General features: G+C 33.2%; 1 protein-coding gene across 2 annotated transcripts in view; it reads right to left on the bottom strand.

The window, feature by feature from the left end:
* The window catches only part of LOC129230001 (speckle-type POZ protein-like), a 28656-nt gene extending 15828 nt beyond the window's left edge, over positions 1 to 12828 (bottom strand). Inside the window, exon 1 of one of the 2 annotated variants that reach the window (XM_054864387.1) lies at positions 12722 to 12828. Coding sequence is in view for 1 of the 2 variants with exons in the window: in XM_054864386.1 (XP_054720361.1) it covers positions 11781 to 11822 (42 nt within the window). In the remaining variant the exon portion in view is untranslated. Of the gene's footprint in view, positions 1 to 11780; positions 11869 to 12721 lie in introns of those variants that run through there. The other variant, XM_054864386.1, reaches the window with a different exon arrangement.
* Positions 12829 to 23480: the final 10652 nt, after the last annotated feature.

The following is a 23480-nucleotide window of genomic DNA, read 5'->3' as shown; positions in this document are numbered from 1 at the left end:
TGGGAAATATATTAGCCTTTCTACCGGACACTGATGTTATTTAATGGTCTTGCCAAAAATGATTGAGTCTGGACTTACCTGGTTCTTGGTTCTTGCATCAAGGCCCTCAATAGTGTTTTTAAGATTTAAATATCGAAAAATTGACAAAGTCTTCGAACCTTCGCCATTCTTTTAAAGTCACTGAAGATAGCTTAAAATTTTCCTTATAGAAATTTTCGTGGGAGAACTCCGTAACCCTTTTATCTGCGCTATGGCCTAAAATTGATTTCGGTTTCAAAAAAAAAAAAAAAAAATGCCCAGAGGAAACTAGTGTTTACCCCAGACCAAAAAAGGGGCAGCGCGCTTTCAGATAAAAGGGTACTTTTTAAGAGAAGTTTTGTAAAATACAAAAGGTGCTTTTTTTACTTTTTGGGTTTCTAGGTACATACAAATTCAAGTGTTTTCGATAGTAATTGTTTTTAAAATATTGAAAAGTTTTTTGATGTTTAGTTTTAAAAATGAATCTAAAAAAAATCAAATATATTCTAATCATATTCTTGTGGATAAGTGATTGAAACGAGAAAGTGACGTTTCAAGGACAGGCTTGTGTGAATCTTTTCCTCTTGAAAAAAATTTCGCTTTTGTGAAGTTTTGTTTTAATTTTAAGGGGCAAAGAGAGTTGATTAAGTTAAGGGTTAAAGGTTAGCTTAAAAACGGAAATCCACGCCGCTCTCCTAAACAATCTTGTGAGAAACACTCGGGGAAACCTGTTTCCTTTCCTTTAATGTTTCTAAACAGATTATAAGATTATGTTTTTAAAATTTCAATATCGAAAAATTCCAAAGGAGAGTCGCCGGATTCCCTGTAGTAACTAAATGTAGTTTAAAATTGGATATGTACTTCAGTTTTCAAATGCTTCCAAATGAGATCACTGAGCCTCCCCCTCTCTCAAACTAAAGCCCTCGATCCGGATCGAGGGCTTTATTTCAAACGTGACCAATGATAGTTGTGCGTTTTTTAATAGTTCAAAGTCGAAACGTTTTCGTAGAGAGCTCTAGATGCTTCCCCGTTCCATTAATTTTATCAAGGGTAGCCCAAAATTGCATTTTTAAAATTTCCCATTTCGGAGACATTCCCATTTCGGATTTCTGGGAACAAACCTCGACATTCTATTGTAATCAAAGATAGACTAAAGTACACTTCAATTTTGAAAAAAGAAAGTTAAGAAAGAAAACAAAATCGTGAGGGAATCCCTTCTTTTCCCTCTCCTCTACGTAACCGAAAATTGTGAAATTGCGGTTTTTGACATCAACTTGGAAAATATCGCTTGGATAGGAACTAGAACCCCTTCTCCCCATTCTTTTCTCCTTATGCCTACATAGATCAACTATAATTTCGAAAATTTTCCAGGGAAATTTTCCTGATTCCTCCCTTTCTTCGTGTCTTTCCTATTTTGTCAGTATAGAAGTCTAAAGATGTGCCTTTTCAGACTTATAACCATTAGTATCCTCTTTGAAAGTTTTAGGTACATAAAAAATGTGTCAGAGTTAGTTTATTTTACGTTTCACAATTTCCTTTTTTTAGAACTTTAAAATTTGATTTAGGAACTTAAAGGAAAATAGGAACTAGCGGTAGTTTAATGTAATTGCTCGAAATCGGAGGAATCGAGACCCCGTACTGATTAATTTAACTTTTTTAATTTACAGAGGTGGGCCGAAATATCCTTTTGCCAACTGGACCAAAGTCAGCCGGTCCGCCCCTGTATATATATATATATATATACAGTGGCGGCTCGTGTCTTGAAAAAGTGCGCGGGACAGATCATGGGTGCACTAGTACCCACTCCCCCCCCCCCTTTCCCCGGTAAAAAAAATATATATTTTTAAATATTTAAGTTTTCTTAAAATAATTATTTGGGTTACATAAATAAATTAAATTTATTTTAAACACAGGACAAGCTACAAAATACTTAAAATACTAAGTAAATCACGAAATATATGAATCTCATGTTTATGTCCATGATTGGTCCCCACCGGTAAGGGGCTGCAAGGGAGGCACTTTAACCCCTTGCCGTTCAAAATAAACAAATACAATTTTAAAAACAATATTAATCTAATATTTTTAATAGTAAAATAATTTTTAATCTTTTAATAACTAACTAGCTGCGTGCCCGGCGTTGCACGGGCTACTTAAAAAATTAAAGAGATGTCCAATTGATGTTTTTGTATCACTCTGACATCAGTTTCTAAAGCGCTAAGGAGTAAATAAATACGCGTAATGCAAGGTTTGCAAACACCAGTAGAGCATATTTTTGGCAAAAATCTCTTTAAAGTTAATCATAGTTATCAATAATGCAAGTTATGAGTATTTTCAGTTAGCACAAAAGATGAAAATATATGCATTATCAATTATAATCTGTGCTCACTTTAAACTGAATGAAATCTGATAGACTATACCTGAAACATTTGTATGCTACAATTAAAATCAGCTTTTTACATAAAATGACACATACTTTTTGGTTGCTTACGTGAAACTAAAGCACCAAAACTTTATAAATACTAATCAGCAATAATTTAATACCAAGTCATCAGATTCGAATTAAGCTTTAGTTAAAATCCTTAAAAACAATATTTTTGTTCAACTCTGTTTCACTTAAAGAAATCCAAACAATCTTAATTTAACATGTTCTTTTAACGATACAAACTGTATTTCAAAAATAGAAACAGGAAGGAAAAAGAGAGTCATTACAATTCGAAAACTCACCCATGTGACGGGAAAAGGTCCAACAAAATAAACATAATTAGTCACATCTCCTAAATGTACCAAAATATGAAGCCGGCGAATGATAAACTTACACTACAATCAATAAAGATAGCTAAAGAAACAACTTTCCTATGCTGAGAAAAGTTAAGAACGTTGAATGTAAAAATTAAAAAAAAGACAGACGATTAACTAAAGGCTATGTCCGAATAGTGCAGCCAATTTTAAACTAATTTAAAATAAAAATTCTAGATGGAAACGTTGTTTTAAGATTTGGACAGCAGCCAAAAAATCTCTTTTAACAGAATTATTAGAATTTTACTTGCTCACCAATATGCAAAATGGCAACAGGAAAGAAATAAAAATTCCTGAATAACGTTATGTTAATTAACGTTTTAATTAATATCTCCGCTAATTAAAGTCGCACAATTACGAGATTGGTCCTATTGTTTTCTTTGGAAAATTTCGAATTGATCGGTATCTCGTTTGACTCTCGATTCGCAGCGGTTCTCGAGAAGATAGATCTTCAGACAGACAGACAGACGCGAACAGATTTTAATATTTGGATGGATGGATGGATGGATGGATTATTTTGAATGAGTAAAATTAATTTTATTTCAAGCAAGACCAAATTACAAAAGTGCAAAAATATTATGATCAGAGAAATGTGTAAAAATTATAAATTAATTAGCTTTAACAAAGATAAAAATACATCTCAGTATCCGCTTCAAAATAAATAAAATAAAAATAGATAAACTGAATTTTAAAGAACCAAAAATAAATAAATTTAAAAAAAACAAGCAAAAAAAAAAAAAAAATCTTGGCGATTTACATGCAGGTGTACCTTTCTGCATATGAATCTGCCAGCACATAGACGGGTATTTGAACCAAAAAACTGGCCAAAAATCGATACTGTCAACTTTACAGGTTATTGCCGGTCATAAGTATCAAAACAGGTGTAGTGTCGTGAGGTGTTAAAATGTTGAGCATTTCGTTACAAAACTTTTATTAGGTTCACAATATTAAACAACACATTCTACACACTACACAAACATAAACTTTTAGAAACAAAAGCCGAGTCGTGGACATTTTCTAGATCGCCAAACATAAAGTTTCATCAAGACCTTCTCCGTGGATCATGACGATCCTTCTCTCTCCACTCCGTTCTCTCATCTCTCTTCTCAGAAAAGTTCTCCTCGCCACGTTGGCGACAGTTCTTGGCGAAGATGCCACAAAATTCCTCCATCCCCCAGAGTTTGTTTTCCCCGGACACAGGGGAAACAAAGGACAGCAAGTCATCGTTCTAGAATAGTCACGTATACAACAGAGTCTGCACACGAAAATGAAATGATACCGACAATTTGTGTTCTCCACCCTTTACCAGGCCATGCAAAACAATTTTTAAAAGCACCAAATTTCAAACACATATACAAAAAAGAAAAACTATGTACGAAATAGAAATAACATGTTCATTATTTAGAGTGTAACACATTTTGTTTTAAAATTTGGACAGAACAATAGATTATTTCACCACAGTCAACATTAAGACTTTTTTTTTCTCTCTGCAACTTCATAGTTGTAGGAAGCCAAGGTTTTGCGCCCAGTGAAAAAAAATTTGCGTTGTTGCCAGCATTAGTTTTGATCGGCGTACATACAAGATAAATAAAACAAACATTAAATGTAATATTAAAATATCAATCTTTCACGCGAAAGAAACGTATTCTGAAACACGAAACTTCTGACCTTGAGATACAAGAAAGCAAAATAAAACAAAGCAACCAAACCATTCTCTTTGCAGGCAGGCACTCCGGCGTCACCCAGAATAATTTAGCAAAGACAGCTTGCTATCTTTCTCTTTCGATTTACATACACTTTAAAGCAAAATAAGTTCTTAATGAAGAACCAATTATTTGTTCTTAACAGTAAATATAATTTGAACGAAGTACACACAAATATATATTAAAATTAAATCAATCGACGCAGGAAATAATAAATAATATAAACTATCATTCAACTTTTGCTGCACTGACATACATATTTCAAACAATTCATAACTCCTACTAAAATCAGTACACGGATGTGTTAGTATGTTTTAGGGAACAAATGATTTTTCCCGCACTTCAAAACAAAACTAGGGTGTAGTTTCAGCACTGATGTGCTACTAAGAATACTTATATACCTTATTATAGGAAAAGGATTTTCCTAAACAAAAACTTAACAGCTAATAATACTCTGGTAATGATGTTCACCTTGCATTACGGAAAAGATTTCCGAAACAAAATCACTTTTTTTTTCTTCTTTGGTTTGCACTGGCGTGCTTTACTATTAATAGGGAAAGGGTATCCCAAACCAATTTTTTTTTTCACACTGATGTGCTTTTCGCTTTTTACAGGGAAAGGTTTTCCCAAACTGGTACAACACTGATGTGTTCACAATCACTTTTGCACTGATGTGCTCATTATTATCGGGAAAGGTTTTCCCAAACTGATACAACACTGGTGTGTTGTTCACAATTACTTTTGCACGGATGTGCTCATTATTACAGGGAACTGATATCCCAAATCATTTACCACACACATGACAAAAACACTTCGTTTGATATTCAAAAAACATTACTATATATCTACACAATATATAATTACGGCCTGTAATTGATGTTTGGTGGAGAACACCTACCTTGGATCTCTTGTCCACTGTATCTCGGTGGAACCTCCATTTATATCACTGTAGTGTCGTGAGGTGTTAACCCATTCCATAATCAGCCCGAAACCCCTTAACGCGCATGCCGCAGATAACGAACGGAGTTGCTTTTTGCTACGTTGTAATAGCGCTTTTCTCCCCATTTTGCTCTCGGGATTTTAATGTTGTTTTTGCTGTTCAGCTTGCATTCGAAAAATCGCTTCGCTTTATTAGTTTTTTGGCACTGAATTAAATAGTGCAATAAAATACAAGGTTGCTAATATGAGCTGAAATATTCATTAAATTTACACAGTACATAACGGGAAAATATAAACAATAGAGGATAGGACGAAAAGCAATTATTTTTACAACACTAATTATTTTATTGATTTATTTTTCTTTTTGCTTTTATCTCAGTATATCATTTTTTTTTTCTTTTTATACACTTAAGAAATCAAAACTGTTAAATGTAAGATGATCTACCTTTCAAAAGGGCTCAACAAAACATTCTTCAAACAATTGATTGATCGATCCAACCTGTGAGGAAGGAAATTGAATAGACAAAAACGCTTTAACTGTGGGAATGATTTTCTAAGCGGATAACAAGTATTCTTCGGTGCCTTTTGATACATTGTGACCCTTCAAAACGACCAATAAACACAGAGACATGTCTTTACTTTTCGGTTCTTTTATCGTAATTGCGATGACTTTTAAATCCCTTCTGAGTGTCCAGATATCAGTTGCTCAAGCGTGGGAAGTATTTTAAAGATAAATGATTACAAAAGATCAAAACTTGCGGCTAATCCCCTATTTCCCTAAAGGATACTTTTGTGCATGCAACTAAAAGCCCCCAGCTGAGAGAGGAATAAAAGAGACTGCCTGGACGGATTCCCTAAGGAGATGTCCCCCTTGGTGTCTTGCGGTCAACCCTTCCACATTATTTTCTTACAACAAAACAGTTTCAATCAGAAAGGAATTTCAAAGCAAGCTTTACTGCTTGTATTTGTCTTCAGAAGAAAAAAAAAGAAAATCTTGCTTGAAATCGAGTCGGATTGTTTTTCTTATTTTAAAACATATTAGGATAAATTTTAGTTTTATAGGATTATTTACTAATTAAGGCAACTTGATTATTGAAAAGAAACCAAATATTTTATTTCTATTTTTAAAATCTCATAAAAGAAGGTGCAATTAAAACATTGGAGCTATTTTCAAACAATAAATAAAATCTGAAAAAGAAAGGGAGAAAAGGAATGTTTCGTTTCGTATGAGTAAAGCGAAAAGAACTCAAGATATTATAATTTCATTTGTACTGTAGTATATATTTTATGTTTTGCATGGTCAACTATTACGTATAATCAATGCGGTCGTCATAATTTTTGTTTGTGAAATTAAAAATATTCAAAACTGTATGACTAAAAATCCATTAAAGGATGCCGCGAACATAAAAATTTAAAATTTAAGTTTGAAAGTATCACGATTTAAAAATAAATAAATAATAAAAAATAATAATAGTATACAAATAAATAAAAAGCGTAGTAAACACATTATAATTAAAAAAAAACATACTCGTACAAAATTAAGATGTGTAAGATAATTAAAAATATATATTGTGTAAAATAAATTATAAAATTTGAGGATTATGAACAATTTAGTAAAGGATGCTTGTGTAAGAAGGTGAATTTTTGACAACAAGAAAAAAGTATTTATTTATTTGCTTTATTTAGGCATAGAAATATTGTTAAATGTGTAAGGAAATATTTTCACACTTGTTCATCAGGAGTTCAAATGCCAGAATGTTAAGAAACAAAGCTTCCACGAAAAGATAAAAATATAATGCCTGATTATTTAAAGCATTATACGTGTCCCATCCAGAAGTACTTGAAAGGTTAATATCTTAGTAAAATAAAATAAATTACAACAATTTTCGGAAAATACTGTAAGTTACATCCCTTTTGTCTAAGGAAAATAGCTTGATTACCGCTCCCCTAAAAGCACCAGAACCCAACTGAGAAGCGCAATAACAGGGTTCTGCCCCTGGAAGGATCGCCGACACATATTCGGCCGAGGCAAAAACTGCTAGAAACGCCGTGACGACACAGGTTCGTCGAAGGCAGTTAGGAACCATTTTCTTGCGACGAGCCTGAATCGGCCGGGGCAGTATTAACACAAACTGCGCGGCCGATCCTGTATCGGCCGGGGCAAAGAATGGGTTAAAATGTTGAGCATTTCATTACAAAACTTTTATTAGGTTCACAATATTAAACAACACATTCTACACACTACACAAACATAAACTTTTAGAAACAAAAGCCGAGCCGTGGACATTTTCTAGATCGCCAAACATAAAGTTTCATCAAGACCTTCTCCGTGAATCATGACGATCCTTCTCTCTCCACTCCGTTCTCTCATCTCTCTTCTCAGAAAAGTTCTCCTCGCCACGTTGGCGACAGTTCTTGGCGAAGATGCCACACAGGTAAATAAACATGGCAGTATGTGAAAGCGTTCTTTTTTCATTGAAACTAACCATAAACATTTACTTGCAGTCGGAACTAGTTGTCTCTGTTCGGGAGATTCAAGTTTTTCAACAAACCTTCATTGTTTTATTTTTCATGTTAAAAGTGATATTAGACGAAACATTTATCGTGGAAGGGTTCGAGCAAGGTTTGTACTCTATTATTCATCAATTTATATGCATATATTTTTCTTTTTTCTTTTAATGCCTTTCTTCAAGCCTCACAAAAACACATCCCCCTCTTTTTCTTTTCTTGTAAGACAATGTTTTTAAATATTCTGCTCTCATTTGTAGTACTTCCAAATTTTCCTATAATATTGTCTATTTTGACAATCTGCAGCAAAAGTTTGCACACAAAAATAATAAAGCTATAAATAGAGTAGACTATTAATTTCATAATTTGTTTCTTTTTTCGTTTTTTTTTTTTTTTTTTTTTTTTTTTTTTTTTTTTTTTTTTTTTGGGTTTACAAGTTTCAGTCTGGTGCATAACTTGAAAACAAGTACAGGATATTATAAATTAGACTAGAAAGACAATTTGATGCTGACTGGCTTCAAAGTTAGACCCAGATATGAAACAGGCCAATATTTTTCAATTTCGATATTTTCAAGAGAATTCCCTAAGTTCTGCTAGTTCCATTTCTGTTTGCTTGAACTTTTCATCAAATAGCCTTTATGTACTGTCTTTTAATATATTATGTAGTTGCTTTTGAGTCGTACTCATGACTGAAACCATATAACATAAAAGTAATCGAAAAAGCTCAAAATTATGAAAATAATAATGTGTTCTATTTATAGCTTTATTATTTTTTCGGACAAACTCGGGCAAACTTTTGCTGCAGATTATCAAAGTAAACATTCTAAAGTAACATAGGGTATAACTTAGAAGTAGTACAAATGAGTACACAGTGTTTAAAAACATTCATTTAAATAAAACATTTCGAAAAAATTAATATTTTTGTGAGGCTTCAAGAATTGCATGTAAAAAAATACAGTCTTAAAAAGTTAAAATCGATAAATAATAGAACACGAATCTTCCCTTAGCCCATCCATAATAAATTTTTCTTCTCATATAATTTTAACGCGAAAAATAAGACGAAGGTTTATTGAAAAACTGGATGTCGTAAACAAAGACAACCGAATCATCAAAGTGCTAAGTTCCGACTGCTGGCAAATTTTTATGGATAGTTTCAATGAAAAAAGAACACTTCCACATAATGGTATATTTATCCGCCTGTTGTGAGACTTAAGGCCGATAGCGATCAGCAAAGTTGACATTTCGACTTTTGGCCAGCTCTTTGGCTCAAATACCCCTATGTACAGCCGTCCATGGACCAGATTCAGAATTTTTATGCCAGACAAAGGAAAAAAAATATCGAACTCTTTTTGTTTTCATCAAATTGTTTATGACTTATCACATTTTCTTTAAAACTACATGAGCTATAATTCAAAACAAGTAATAATATCTGTAACAATGGGAGGACATTTTTTGAATTAAAAAAAAAATCTTGTAACAATATACAGTAAACTCCCGATTATCCGCGAGCGGATAATCCGCGAGTCAATCATAAATCAGAAACATGCATTTTCGCAGAAAAAGCAAGTACCGATGGTTGTTTTTTTGTCGAAAAATTGCAAATTTAAACTCAGTTGTTTTTGTTTCATTTATTTATTTATTTATTGTGCTTTCTTGCTCTTCTTACACACTTGCTCTATATTGATGCTTGCTCTGTTGTGCAAAAATACAAACCATTTTTACTGTACTGTTTATATTTTCATTGCTTGTAGAAAGTATTTTGCATTAATACCGCTAAGTGTTTCAGGAAAGACAACATTTACCTTATTTGTCCCTCATTTTAATCTTTTTGCATTTTATCCGCGATTTTTATTATCCGCGGCACTAATGCCACCCAATTCGGCGGATAATCGAGAGTTTACTGTATGCACACACGTACATACAACACACAACAGTAACGCAACTAGAAAATCATTTTTAAGGGGTGGGGGGGGGGGGCACAATAGGAAAAAAAAAATCTCATAATTTTTATTCATTTGATTTGCTCATCAAATCTCTCAAATTTGAAACTTGTAGTTTTAAGAACGCAATTTTTGACGGTCTTAGTGATATTAGGGGAAAGAACGGTACAGGAGACTATACACAGAAATTTGTAGAAATTGAAGCCTTAAAATTCGATTATAGGACATATTTGTTGACGTTAGAGTAAGAAATGGTATGTTTCATGTATTTAATAAAATCAATGAACGAGTTATTTTCGTTTTCATCATATTTTTAATAATATGTTATAGAAAAGTTTCAAGAGTTTTAAATTATTACTATTAAGCAATTTTTTAAATTTCAGCAAATTATTGTTAAACTGAAAAATTTAATTTGAACTTGTTTGTAGCGTTTCATAAAAGATTTTAAACAATCAAATTGTTCAATATTATGTGTCCAAACATCAGATCAAGTAGTAAATGTATTCAGTAAATATCGAGTTTGTTTATTGTAGCTGCGTTTTAAGAACCTCACTCTTTTCATGGCTATTTCCTCTTCCAGAAAAATTTATGTCACTGTTATAGCTTTTATGAAAAATGCAAATTTTTATATTCATTTATTTTTAAATAAGTATAAAAATATTCCTATTATGATTTAATATTGTAATTTATCTGTTACCTTTTTTGTTTAATTTCATGACTAAAAAATGTCTACGTGCATTCTTTCCACTTCAATTGCGTAATTTGTTGACGGTTTCATATTTTTATTCTTAATTTTTTTTGAATGATTAAACAAAATAATTTAAAGTGTTTTAACTATGTATTGTATAGTGTACATAATCCATGCATTATTACAATATTGCTGAAATCTTAGTTATATGTTCAATTTCAAAAAAAAAAAAAAGCAAATCAGTTGGTTATTAAACAGTGATACTAAAATAGAAATTAGGTCGAAATTTGATTTTTTTTTGATTACAAGTCCTTATTCGTAGAAAGGAAGTAAAGTGAAATAAATAAATGATCCTTTAAATGAATGACAACCTTATAAATTTATTTCCGTTAGATTTTATTATTATTTTTTTAACCATCGGCCAACGGCATCGGCCATCGGCCATTGAAGGAAAACAATCGGCATCGGCCCATCGGCCAAAAAATGCCATCGGTCGAGCTCTAATAAGTAAAGGGGTTGACTTTCAATGACGTAAGAGATAGGAGTTTTCAAGCTCTCACCGAAAACTTTTCGAAAATCAAGCCCTGAAAACTGAATTGAAGACAATCTTCAATAATGTTGGGAAAAAAGAAGGGGACGGGAGACACCCCCTGAAAAATTCTTGAAATTAGCTTTTAAAACACAAGTTTTAGAAGATCTTCGGTATGATAGAGGGAAAAGGGGTTTGGGGGACACTCTTCGCTAATTTTCGGGTGCACTCCCCCGGAAATTTTTTTGGAATTGAAGCCTTGAAAACGAAAGTTTAGACGATCTTTGGTGATATTGGGGGCGGGGGGGGGGACAACTTGTATCTTTTAGAGTTAAAGTCCGAAAAAACGAAATTTTTGGCGATTTTTTTTCTAGCATGTGAAACTTTGAAAATTTCGGGAGAGGGGGGCGGTTGACCCCCTGAACCCCTCCCCCCAACTGGCTACGGTCTTACCCTAAACTACTTACAGAATTATGCACAACATTACAACTACACGAGAAATACATGTATGTTTATGAATATCTTCAAAAAATAATGACTTGTTCATTGCAAAAAAAAATTCTTAAAGGAGGATATTTATTTATTCCGCTAGTGACGAACACAATTACACATTCACAATTACATTCTATAGACTCAAAAATGTATATGAAACGATTTACAAAGTTCTGTGATTGACACATTATATGCCTCCTAAAGTGCATTACGGCCCCAAACCTGTAAATCGATCACTGGCATTCCGCTATCGAGTCTTCTGGGGACCCACAAGTGTGAGCGTAGGGCCTCACTTTCAGTTTGTCGGGCCCAGCGATCAAAGCAAATTTTTACGGAAAAACAACCAAAACCACGTCTCCTAAAACTAGGCTTACTAGATTTCTGAAATGCTCAGCCCGGACACCGGAATCCCCCCCCCCCCCCCTTAACGTCGCGAGTATTCAAAAGAGTACGCATCCCTGACTGGATTTTAGAGTACTTTAAAGGACTGTACATTCTCAATGCTATGAGTCAATGGATACTAATTATGAACCTAAAACAAGGGTAATAAAAAATGACACAAGCAGATAATTTTTAAATTTTTACGTTTTACATGTTTTTCTTATAAGATATTTTGGAAGAAGAAACATTTTGAATGAGGAATAAAAAATCGAACAATATTTACATATACTTTTCATTGGCAGGGACTTTTTTTAGAAAGTCTTTTTTTTTTAAAATCTTGTAAAAATCCTCATAAGATTTTCCGCGATATTAGGTTTTCAAGTCAATGTTGCAAATGATAAAGTAATAACCCAAGATAATCCTTACCAGTTAATTATTTTTAGACATTTTTTTGGTCATTGTAACCAAATTTATCTTTTTCCGGGACATGAAGTAAATCGGCCGGGACACCGGGATTTTCTCTGAAAACCGGGACTGTCCCGGTCAAACCGGGACGTCTGGAAAGCCTATCTAAAACCATTAGTTTTTCGAAGTATACTTAAAATGAAGTCAGAAAAACATGCTCAATGCATACCGGAAGAGCATTTCAGATTGCTCAATTCATAGCAAAAAAAAAAAAAAAAATCATAATTAAAACAGAGTAAAATACAGATCAAAGTGAGTATACTTGCAGCGTTTTTCTTTCAAAACTAAGATGAATAAACTATGAAGTCGAATAAGAAATGGACGCACGAGAAAATCGTTACTTCCTCAAGCACAATTCAATTTGATATCACAGGAACTTTTGCCTACTTATTGTTTTGGTGTTTTATTTCAAGAAATCGCGGCGCAATGTGACAAAAAAAGTTATTGTGTCGCCATCTATCTTACAATAGTTAAACTAAAAAAAAAACAAAAGCAATTACATGTTCTGAAATGCGTTCCCAAGATCGTGTGCTGAGCCGTCCGGCTGAGCCTAATAAAAGTTTTGAAAAGTGTTCTCAGAAATGTTTTGAAAGCAGTTCCAAAATGTACGCTTCGCCGTGTTCTAAAAAGGGGATAAGTGTCCGAGTTCAAAAAGTGCTGAAAAAGTATCAGATTACTCTGTAAAACTAGATATCGAAGCTGTCTAGATTCTGAATCTGATACTTGACTCCAGCAGTAAAAAATGAAACCCAATGTATGTAGTAAAGTTGGGTCAACTAAACCAACTTCACTCTTCCCATTAATTCGATATTCAATTTTGAATTTTCATCGTTTTGTTATCAATTCATTTCTGTTTGATTCATTTGACCAGTGGTTGGAGAAACTACATTTTTTTTGTAGCGAACTACAACTACTTTGTCACAAATGTAGTTAACTACAACTACAACTATTTTTTTTTTAAATGTTGCAACTACAAACTACTTTTGAAATGTAGTCGCTACTTCGCTAATTTTCAAAAAATAAGTAAATAAAAAGCATGCACACTTAACTAGGGTGTCCAACAAAAAATTAAAGTCGATTTGTCAAGTCGCATACCTCTTATATTTTTCCTCTTATGTCAAAACAATTGTGAAAACAGTTTCATATAATTTGAACAACTGCAACCCGTGCCGACTTGCATCGGAAAGTTTAAACCAGCACTTTGTATCATAGGCCAAATGGAAAAAAAAAAAAAAACTTTTTTAGAAACTCGAAACTTCTGTTGTTAAATGGTTCCGCTTATACCCCACACCCTACATGTACCACAAAAACATTTATTCAAATTAAAAAAAACATTTAGATATCCACGCTTGGCCTAGAATTTATAACTATCTTCATTAAAAAAAATGATTTTTTTTTCTATTTATCTTTTAAAAAATTACATATAAATTTAAATAAAGTAACAAATTCAAAACTTATTAGCGAACACATTTTCAAATCAACATTTGCAAATGAATAATAAAATAATAATATAACTAAAAGGAAAAACTTAACTTATCACCTTAAAAAAATCCATATATTTGAGCACTATGTGGGAGACTTAAATATTGCAGGAGAGCAAAAATTTATATTTAACGCTAATGGGGTCGTTTCCAAAATTTTAAGTCTTTTTTTTCTGAAAGAGCATGCTTAAAAGCATAGGATATAACCCATTTTTTAAATAATGTGTTCAAGTTTAATATTTAAAAAAAAAAATACTTAAATCGTTGCGCTTTCATTGTTTGCATTTCTTGTCGATGACATCACGAATAATGAAATGCCATTCTGTGTTGCCATTCACAGAGCAAAATATTTAATTCGCATCTTTACTCACGTGTATTGGCAACGATACGGTTGATAGCAAGCGTAAATTGCGATGTTTAATTCGCTTCTTGATTATCATAACGTGGAAACGCGGTACAAAATGCGTCAAAGAGCATCATTTGTGACGTCATCAAGACCACGTCTTGTTTGCAAAATCGGACGTTTTGAAAAATTAATTAAAAATTAACTGTTGGGAAAATGAAAGAATTTTCTGGGTCCATGTTTTATTTATTTATTTTTTTGCTTATTTTATCAATTTCAGTGACTAGAAGTACTATTTTTGGTTGAAGGAAACAACACCAATACTTACTTTACTGCTAATATTTTTCAGCTTGATAACTTCGTAAAATTTACTTACATTTTTAAAAATATGTATCGAAAAAAATCAATTTTTTGAAGAAAATTATAAATTTTAGGCCAAGTGTGGGATAACAAAATGTTTTTTTAATTTGAAAAAATGGTTTTGTGTTGCATGTGGGGTATAGGGGCAACGTTTTATCAACAGAAATTTCGAGTTTCTAAAAAAAAGTTTGAAAAATCAACTTCCAACTTTTTTACTTTTTGGGACACCCTAATACTCACGAACTCACATCGTAAGAGAATTGAACGAAAAAAGGTTTAGATTGATAATTTATCTCATCTGAACATGGAATGTTACGAAGAATTATCTATTATTTATTTTTTCCTTTTTTTCCCACAAATGTTCGTTATCATACTCTTATATAACAATGTAATGCTCGTATTTATTTATTTATTTATTTATTTATGTATTGTAAGCCGGCCAGGGCACTTCAATATCATCCTCTTCTATAACATTTACAGTAGCTTCTTTATTTAGTGAATACTGTAAAAGCATTTACTTTCGCGGGACTTTTAATTTTTGCGATTTTCGCATGCCCATCGTAATCACGAAAATTTAAGCCTTGCGAAATATTTCTTGTTTTCAACTTTCGGTCTGTTTATATAATATTCACGAAATTTTCAACTCGTGAAATCACCGATCTCCATTTTCGCCAAAAAAAGTGCTTTTACTGTTGAAACCATAATCTCATTGCAATCTAAAACGTTCATCCACGGGACATTCTCGGCAGCCAGAAAACACAAAAAAATTACTAAATTTGCGGTTATCTCTTATTTTTTTTTAATTTCTTTCTAAGCTAAGCTCCATCTAACACGAATATTGGCGAAATATGAAAACTACGATTGCAAACAAACAAATGGCGGCAAACAAATAGAACGAATGGCGCCAAAATGATATGCATGAGGTCAGCTCATATTTTTATGAGTCTTATTTATCATTGCATCCGCTGATGAACTTGTGTAAAATTTGCGCCAGTCAAATTCGTTTGAACTTTGATTATTTTTTTTAAAGTTTAATTAAAAGTAGTTTCCAGAAATCGCTACAAACTACTATTTTTTTGTATCGAACTATTCACTACACTACGTTTTTAAAAATGTAGTGCGCTACACTACAAACTATTAAAAAATATAGCTACTACAGTAGCGTCGCTACTTGTAGCGCGCTACTTCCAACCACTGCATTTGACTTTTGTACTTCAGAGTTTGTAAATAAAGTTATGTATTGCAAACTACCAACCAAAGGTCCATCCACAAATGATGTCATGCTTTGAAGGGGGGGGGGAAGGGGGGCACTAGGGAAATTGTTTCAGTTTGCGAAAAGGAAAGGGAGAGGGTAACAAAATAAGAGGGACGTCATAAGGGCGCCCATATATGCAAAATTTTAAGGGGGAGGGCTCAGATATTTTTCCCACGGTTTAGAAGGATATTTTCAGGGAGTACAGATTAGAGTTATTAAAATTTGACATTTTCAATGACTTATTCATTAATTGCCGGAGAAGAAATGTTCTTACATTTTTGAAAAGAAAAAAAAACCAAAAAACTACTAAAAGCAAGGAAGTTCTTATTTCTAAGGGTGAGGGGGGCTTGAGCCCCCATTTGCCCCCGTATATAGACGCCCATGGTCATATATTTTTATAAATATGTGCTTATGAAAAATAGCGTGGCATGTGACAAGGGGAAGATCAGGGGTAAAGTGATGCATGGCACTTTGTGATAATGAGGAAGTTTTCGATTTTTCAATTTTATTTTTACATGATAGAGTAACATGTATGATCATCATAGGTGAAAAAAATTTTGCGATACAATGAGTAGTTTTTTTTTAATTAATTTTTAAAGTTCAAGCGATTGTGACGTCAAATGGCACAGGAAGTGACGTCATGCGCTCTTCCGCCGCGGGAGAAGCCGAAGGACGTGCAGTTGGCTTCGAAGACGAAACGTAAGGCTTACCTCCTCGCATTTAACTCCTCGCGTTTCTGGAACATTAAACCTCTCATCCTCTCGGAAATATTCGAATACCATCATTGATGTTACTTGAGGAAGATTATTAGATTGTGCTTTAACGAATCCGGCCTCCATAGTGTGTTCGAAAGAATTATTGAATTTCTAAAAAATAAAAATATCAGCACGCTCAAAATGTCCGTAGTGAAAACAAGGGATCTTCGGCGGAAGGCTGCCCATTAGTGCCCTGTGACGTAAGCTCGTGACGTTTCAGAAGAGCGCACTTTTGCGCGTGGATTTTTAAAAATTCATTAAAAATCAATCACGGTGTTTGAAAATTCGGCGATGGTGAATTTTTTAGTTTTGAGAGTCAATTAACAATACCCAATAGCCAAAATATGAACATTTAATAGGTTGCAACTTCTCTATTGAGGGAGGGGGTCAAGCATGTTGAAAAAAAAGTGTGACATCATATGGACAGCCTCCAAGAACTTTTTTTTAAGGGCTCCGCGCTAAATATTAGTCAACGAAAGGAGTCCGGCTTTAAAGTTTGGTTAACCCTCTTCTAAGAGCATGTATTCGGCGTAGACTCGGTAAATAATTGGCAGCGTCGGGCTGCGAACCTCTTTTGGTCTTTTAAAGTTTATCGCATATTTTTTTCTGTTTCTTTTTCTTCTCGTAGGTTTTGGAGTTCCACTTGCGGTAATCTCAAAAATATTCTATTTTCAAGACTTCCGTTCATCGTGTTATTAATATATGTTTTCGCCGGAACTTCTTAATGCTAAACTTATCTAAGAAAAAAGTTTTGATACGAATCTGTCTGTGCACTTTAATCTATCCCATCTCTAAAAAGTTTCTCAAAATAATATTCTTGACAAGAACACGACATAGAATTTCGTTGGTTCAGCGTTTTTCCCATCGATAAGCAGGTTTTTAAATTCTCAAACGTTACCAATTTCCAAACGGTCCTTCAATACAAAAACTTTTTTTTTTTTCAAGTCTTAAAAAATCTGTTTATGCTCTTAATTACTGCGGAAGTTATAAAAGTACATAGAATTTTTGTGTTTTTTACGTTGGACAAACTAAACGTGGCTTGAAATTAAAATGAAGGAGCATAAAATATTTTGCGAAAAGGCAGCAGTTCAGCGTTGTTCGACAATGCTGGACTCTAATCACTATTAAATCTAAAAGTGTCTCAAGATGATTTATTTTACCATACCTAGATTTTTGCGATGCTTTTCATATTCTAAAGAGTTGTTTTAATTTAGCCATTCCGCATATATACTTTAAGCAATTCCGTATTTATTAGCAGTTTGTGACTTAGGAGGAAAAATAAGGAATAACTCTTTGTCAGAATATGCTGTACTTTGACGGTCGAAGAAACAATACTTTGATTCAGATTAAGGAATAAAAACAAAGAAAGCTATAGATAATCGGAAAGCTTTAACTTTTCGAGTGTTTTCGATCCACCCTATTCTACATACAATGCAGTAATAACCTGAAACTCACTATTTCTTTACTTCCATTAGTCTGGCACTGAGGTATAGAAATCATCCATTACCATTAAAATTATAATAATGATTTTATTATTTTGACTTTTCAGAACTAACTATAAGAGTAATTATATCTGACACTTGAGCTTAATACGAGTAACTACGACTACCTACTAGAAGAAAGAACGCATCTGGTATCAGTGAATGCAGAGAAAAGACTGGTCAGAGTCAGCAGATTGCTCGAAAATTGCATAGGTCATACAACTAACTATATACTTGGTATTTATTTCGCTAGAGCTTAATTTCAACTATTCGTAGTTTCAAATGAAGATATTACATTTTATCATTCCGTTTTCGCCTGTTTTCTGAAAAATCAGGCTAAATACTTAAAGTTGAAAGTCATTTGAGCAGCTAAAGATATTATTTGATTTAGCTGAAATTTTGTATGATAAATAAGTTTGGTAGGAGGTAACTTTCCCACGTATAGGCGTTAGATATTTCTTAAATTGATTTTTTTCACTTTTATTTTCGAAGTAGATCATGCGACGCCGGGCAATCAGCTAGTAGTTTTACTAGATCAAGAAGTGATAAACAATGGAGGCGGTACATCCCTAGAAATATTAATACACTTTATGCTAAACATTAGCTGTCATTAAAAGACGGCTATGCATAACACAAAGTAAAAGACAAGTAATGAACATGTTTCTAATATTTGTGAAACATAAATGCCCCAAAAACTTTTCGAAAAATGGAAATGTTAAAAATCCACACTGTAAAAAGAATCCGTAAAATTTACAGAAAAAAACTGTCAGCCAGGACGCCAGTTTTCTTCCGTTTATTTTACAGAAATCTTCTGTATTTTTATTATTTATTCAAGCTGATTTATTATTTTATAAAGATTAAAAAATGATACTATACTTTCATAAATCCATTTCAATATTTACTATACTACTACGAAATACATGTATACAAAGGTACATTTCCGAATATGCCTATGTAACAGATGACAAAAAAACATAATAATGAAATATTGATTAGGATGCAATGAAATGGAAGTTGCAAACGATTTAAGACTTACTCGCTTTAAATAAATATAAGATCAAAAACTCGAGCACGAGAACCAAAATCCAAACACGCGCTCGAAATTTCGAAGATTCGAAGAAAAACAAAGTATAACCGGTTACAGATTCAAAAAAACAGAGAAATCCTCTATTTTATTACGAACAGTTTTTTTCTGTAAAAAATACGGATAACTTCTTCAAAATTTACAGTTTTTTTTTACAGTGCAAATACTTATCTAGTAAAATGTTGTCGCACTTGAGATAAAAACTAACAATTAAAACTGAATTGGTTATTCATATTGATCTAACTAAGAACACAAATAAATAAGTTACTGATTATAAATAGAAAATGTATCTATCGAAGTAAATTACATCAAAATTAGATTTCAATCTGGACTCATCCAATAATTCTTTTCAAGAGTTTTTTGTGGTTTTACTTGTACCAACTTAATACCAACTTTCATATGTGTTATAAACAAGGATGTTATTCTTTTGCATCAAATATTTGTAAGTTTTAGGGAGAAGCCCACAAATACTCAATAACATCGAAAATCGCTCAGAATTGCGATTTGGAGCTCTAATTTCAAAAAATCACTGGCATAATATTACAAAATATGGCCTTACAAATTGCGTTTTAAGACTTAAGTTTAAGAAAATATTCGTGCCGCCTTTCCTTAATATCACAAAAAATGGGTTTTTTAAACAACACTTACAAAAATTTAAGTGGAATTGCCCCTGAATGTAAAACATGACTTAAAGTTTTTGAACCATAATTTTAAACAATTTTCTTGGGAAATACTCCAGATTCTCCCGTTCATAAAATCTTCAAAGCTCGTCAGATTCTCCCGTCCATAAAATCTTCAAAGTTCGTCTAAAGTTGCGTTTTTTGAAACTTTAATTTCGAAAACTTGCAGGGAGAGAAGGAATTGATTTCAATCTATTTAAAAAAATAATCGATCGGAAACTGTTTCTGAGCTCCTTCCCTAACGTCAATAAACATGGCCTATAGTCTTGTTTTTAAGGCTAAAATTGCGTTTTAAAAACTAGAAGTTTCAAGCTTTTGACTGGACACCTTTTGACCTTTTTTCCTACCAGATCAAAAAAAAAAAAAAAAAAAAAAAAATCTGTTTTTTGTTTTTTTAATGTGCCCCCTTAAAACTTTTTCTGGTTACGTCACTGCACGCAGGGGCAGAATTCAAGCAAATTTGGTGAGAACTAGACAAAGGAGAAGTTCCTTTTGTTTGATTCTAAACAGTTATATTCTCAGAAATTGTATCTGCTTCAATGATCAAAGGAAACTAATGGTTTGGAGACAGAGAGAGGAATATTTTTAAGCCCTAAGAAAACAAATAGAGAATCATTGCAATGACTCTGTATTTTGTGTTTCTGACTGTGTATCTATAATACATAAAATGAGGGGGCGCCGCAAGGCGCCAATAATTTTATGCAATCGGGGTATTTTATACGATGAGGGGCGCCTTGCTCTTGCTGCGTCCCTCATTTCATGTGAATGTCGTCGTGTTCCGTTGAAACGAGGGGCACCTTGCGGCGCCCTCTCATTTCGTGGCGCCCGAGACGATTGCCCCGCTCGCTCCCCTCTTGGGACGGATATTTCAAAAGAAAAAATGCGATCGGTTAAAAATAACCATAGGAGAGATAATATATTATAATATATTCAAAAACAAAGCACACAGAACACAGAATGATTTCGATAAAAACGTAATAGCTGGTTTGAGATATGCCTAAGCCTAATTTAGTTGCACTAAAAGCGCATTATCATACTGCTTGTATGTCGACATTTTATAACTATTTTCGCGTGTTTTTTGCAATCCCTATGTTCCATGATTTTTCATTTTTTTAAATTTAAGATTTAACATGGAAACCTACATTTTTTGAGTAACTAAAGTGTAAATTTTAATAAATAGCTTAAAGGTTTAAGTAATGATGATTTTTGTATTTTTCAAATTCGAACTTTTTCGTTTTTTATTTTTATTTTCTGCGGAATTTTCCCTTACTACTGTATATATTTCTTTATAACATCAGAAAGTAGATTACAACGAAAATCATACGCATCGATTTTTTTAAAAAATCGGATATTTTGACGTGAGATTTTTTGATTTAAAATTATGATGCTTTTTTATTATTAAATAAAAAAAGAAGGAAAAATAAATATTTTAAGTTTAAAAAAAAGCAGTGTATTTGAGACATAAAAAGGTAACTTTTCACCAAGTTTCGTGAAAAAAAAAACCATCGTTTTTTCGTTGGAAATAAAAATAAAAAACCAAAAAGTCGATTTTTTGAATTTTTCACATTGATTTTGAGATTATGTAAAAAAAAAAAATACAAAAGTTGTAGATCTTTTTATTACTAACAACTTTGTTATTTACTGTTTTTCAACAGGACTCGTAGTTTTGCCGGAAATCGTGATAAACCGTTCCCCCCCCCCCTTAAAACCCCCTACTCCCCCCCTTCCCGAACTCAGCTCGCCCGTGAATTATTTTCCCTATTAAATTTTATTATATTTTCTTACTTTTTCGATGGGTTTCATCCTACTCTAACTTTTTTTAAAAACTTTTTACCATTTTCAAAGGTATTGGCAACTGGCCTACTGGGGACAGATTCCATTAAGGGACGATAGGTTGAAGATGGGCACTTTCGTCTCACACTTTACTAGATCTCTTTTTCGACGTTACTTCGGAAGAACTGCAGATTACGTTATTTCACATTTGCATCCTCTTACTTCCGGGTTTCCACTCCTATTTTGATGAAATCAAAGCAGAACTGACGCATGCGCAAATTCGATCAAGATTTCGGCTAAGGAAAACAGACAGAACAACGATTCTATGGTCTTTTTGCAGAGTTGAGTTACCGAATGGTTGCAATGGCGTAGCGTAGGGGGGGGGGGAGCAAAGGGGGCACTCGCCCCGGATGGCACTTTGCTAGGGGCGGCAAATTCTGTAACACTACTACATTAACATCGAAAAGGCTTTTTTGTTTATTAAAACTGCGCTTTGGATGTATCACTAAATCAACATCAAAATGTTTTTTTTTTTACTCTTCAGTTCTATCTTGTCTCAGGAAATTTTTTTTGTTGACGCACGAACACAAAATACTGGATACTGACAGGCATGCGGACCATTATCACTAACGCTGACATAGAAAGACGAGAAAAGACGAGAAGACAATCTCATGGGAGAGGATTATAAATCACAAAGATCGACAGGCAGGTAGGGGCGGACTGGGCCCCCCAAGAGGGCGTCAACCTTAATTATCAAAGGGCACGTGAGAACTGAGGTTCAAGGGCACAAAGGTTTTAAAGGTGCAAAAATAAATAAAAGCGCACCGGTTTGAGGCGTGAAAAAGCGACGGCGCACAAGTTCAAGGGTGCCACCAATGAATAAATGAAGTATACAAAGTCGCACAGGTTAGAGGGAGCAAAAAAAAAAAAAAAAAAAAAAAAACCAACACGAAGGCACATAAAGGACGTTCGAGGGCGCATCGGCCAGCAGGTAAGTCCGCCCCTGCAAACAATCACTACCTTAACTAACGTGATCGCGCCTCCACGTGTTTCCCTTGACGGGACTAAAAAATCTTACACGCCCTCGTTTTTTTTTTCTCCCCCGCCCTCGAACTTTTTTTTTCAATTTTATTTTATGTGCGCCTTCGTCTCTTTAATTTTTATTTTATTTATTTATTTATTTATTTATGTATTTATTTTTTTTTTTTTTGCGTTCTCAAACCTTTGCGTCCTTTTTTTTTCTGCGCCCTGGAACCTTTTTTTTTTCTAAATTTTATTTCATTTGTGCCTTCGAAAGTGTGCGTTTTCGTTTTCTTTTCTTTGTGCCTCCCCTAGAACCTGTGCGCATATTTCTTTTTGCTTCCTCAAACCTGTGCGACTTTTTTATATTTTTATTTGGTCCTTTGAACTTGTGCGCCACTGTTTTTTTTTTTTTTTTTTCTTTCCTCCCTTTGAGAGTCAAGATTGGCCCCCTTTTAGGGGACCTACTAGTCCGGCTTTGATAGAAAGATCCATTTTTATATGCAAAACGTAAATTTCGAATATTTTTTTTTTTTTTTTTTTTTTTCAACCTGAACTTTTTTTTGTACATGAGGCTTATAGAAGTGAAGACGATACTTGAATTTTACACCAAAAAGTAAATTATTCTACATCAAAAAGTACAATGGAAAACAAACTGTGGAAAAAAAAAGAAAAAACAGTTCGTTTTGATGTTTTTTTAAATATTTTAGGGGGAAGGAATAACACTCTGAAAGGTCCTTCCTTGCTACAAATGCTCATCTTTTTAAACTTTTCTTTATTCTAGTCCCC

This window comes from Uloborus diversus, chromosome 9, assembly GCF_026930045.1.
Source record: "Uloborus diversus isolate 005 chromosome 9, Udiv.v.3.1, whole genome shotgun sequence".
Taxonomy (NCBI): domain Eukaryota; kingdom Metazoa; phylum Arthropoda; class Arachnida; order Araneae; family Uloboridae; genus Uloborus; species Uloborus diversus.
This window is presented reverse-complemented; position numbering and strand designations above follow the sequence as displayed.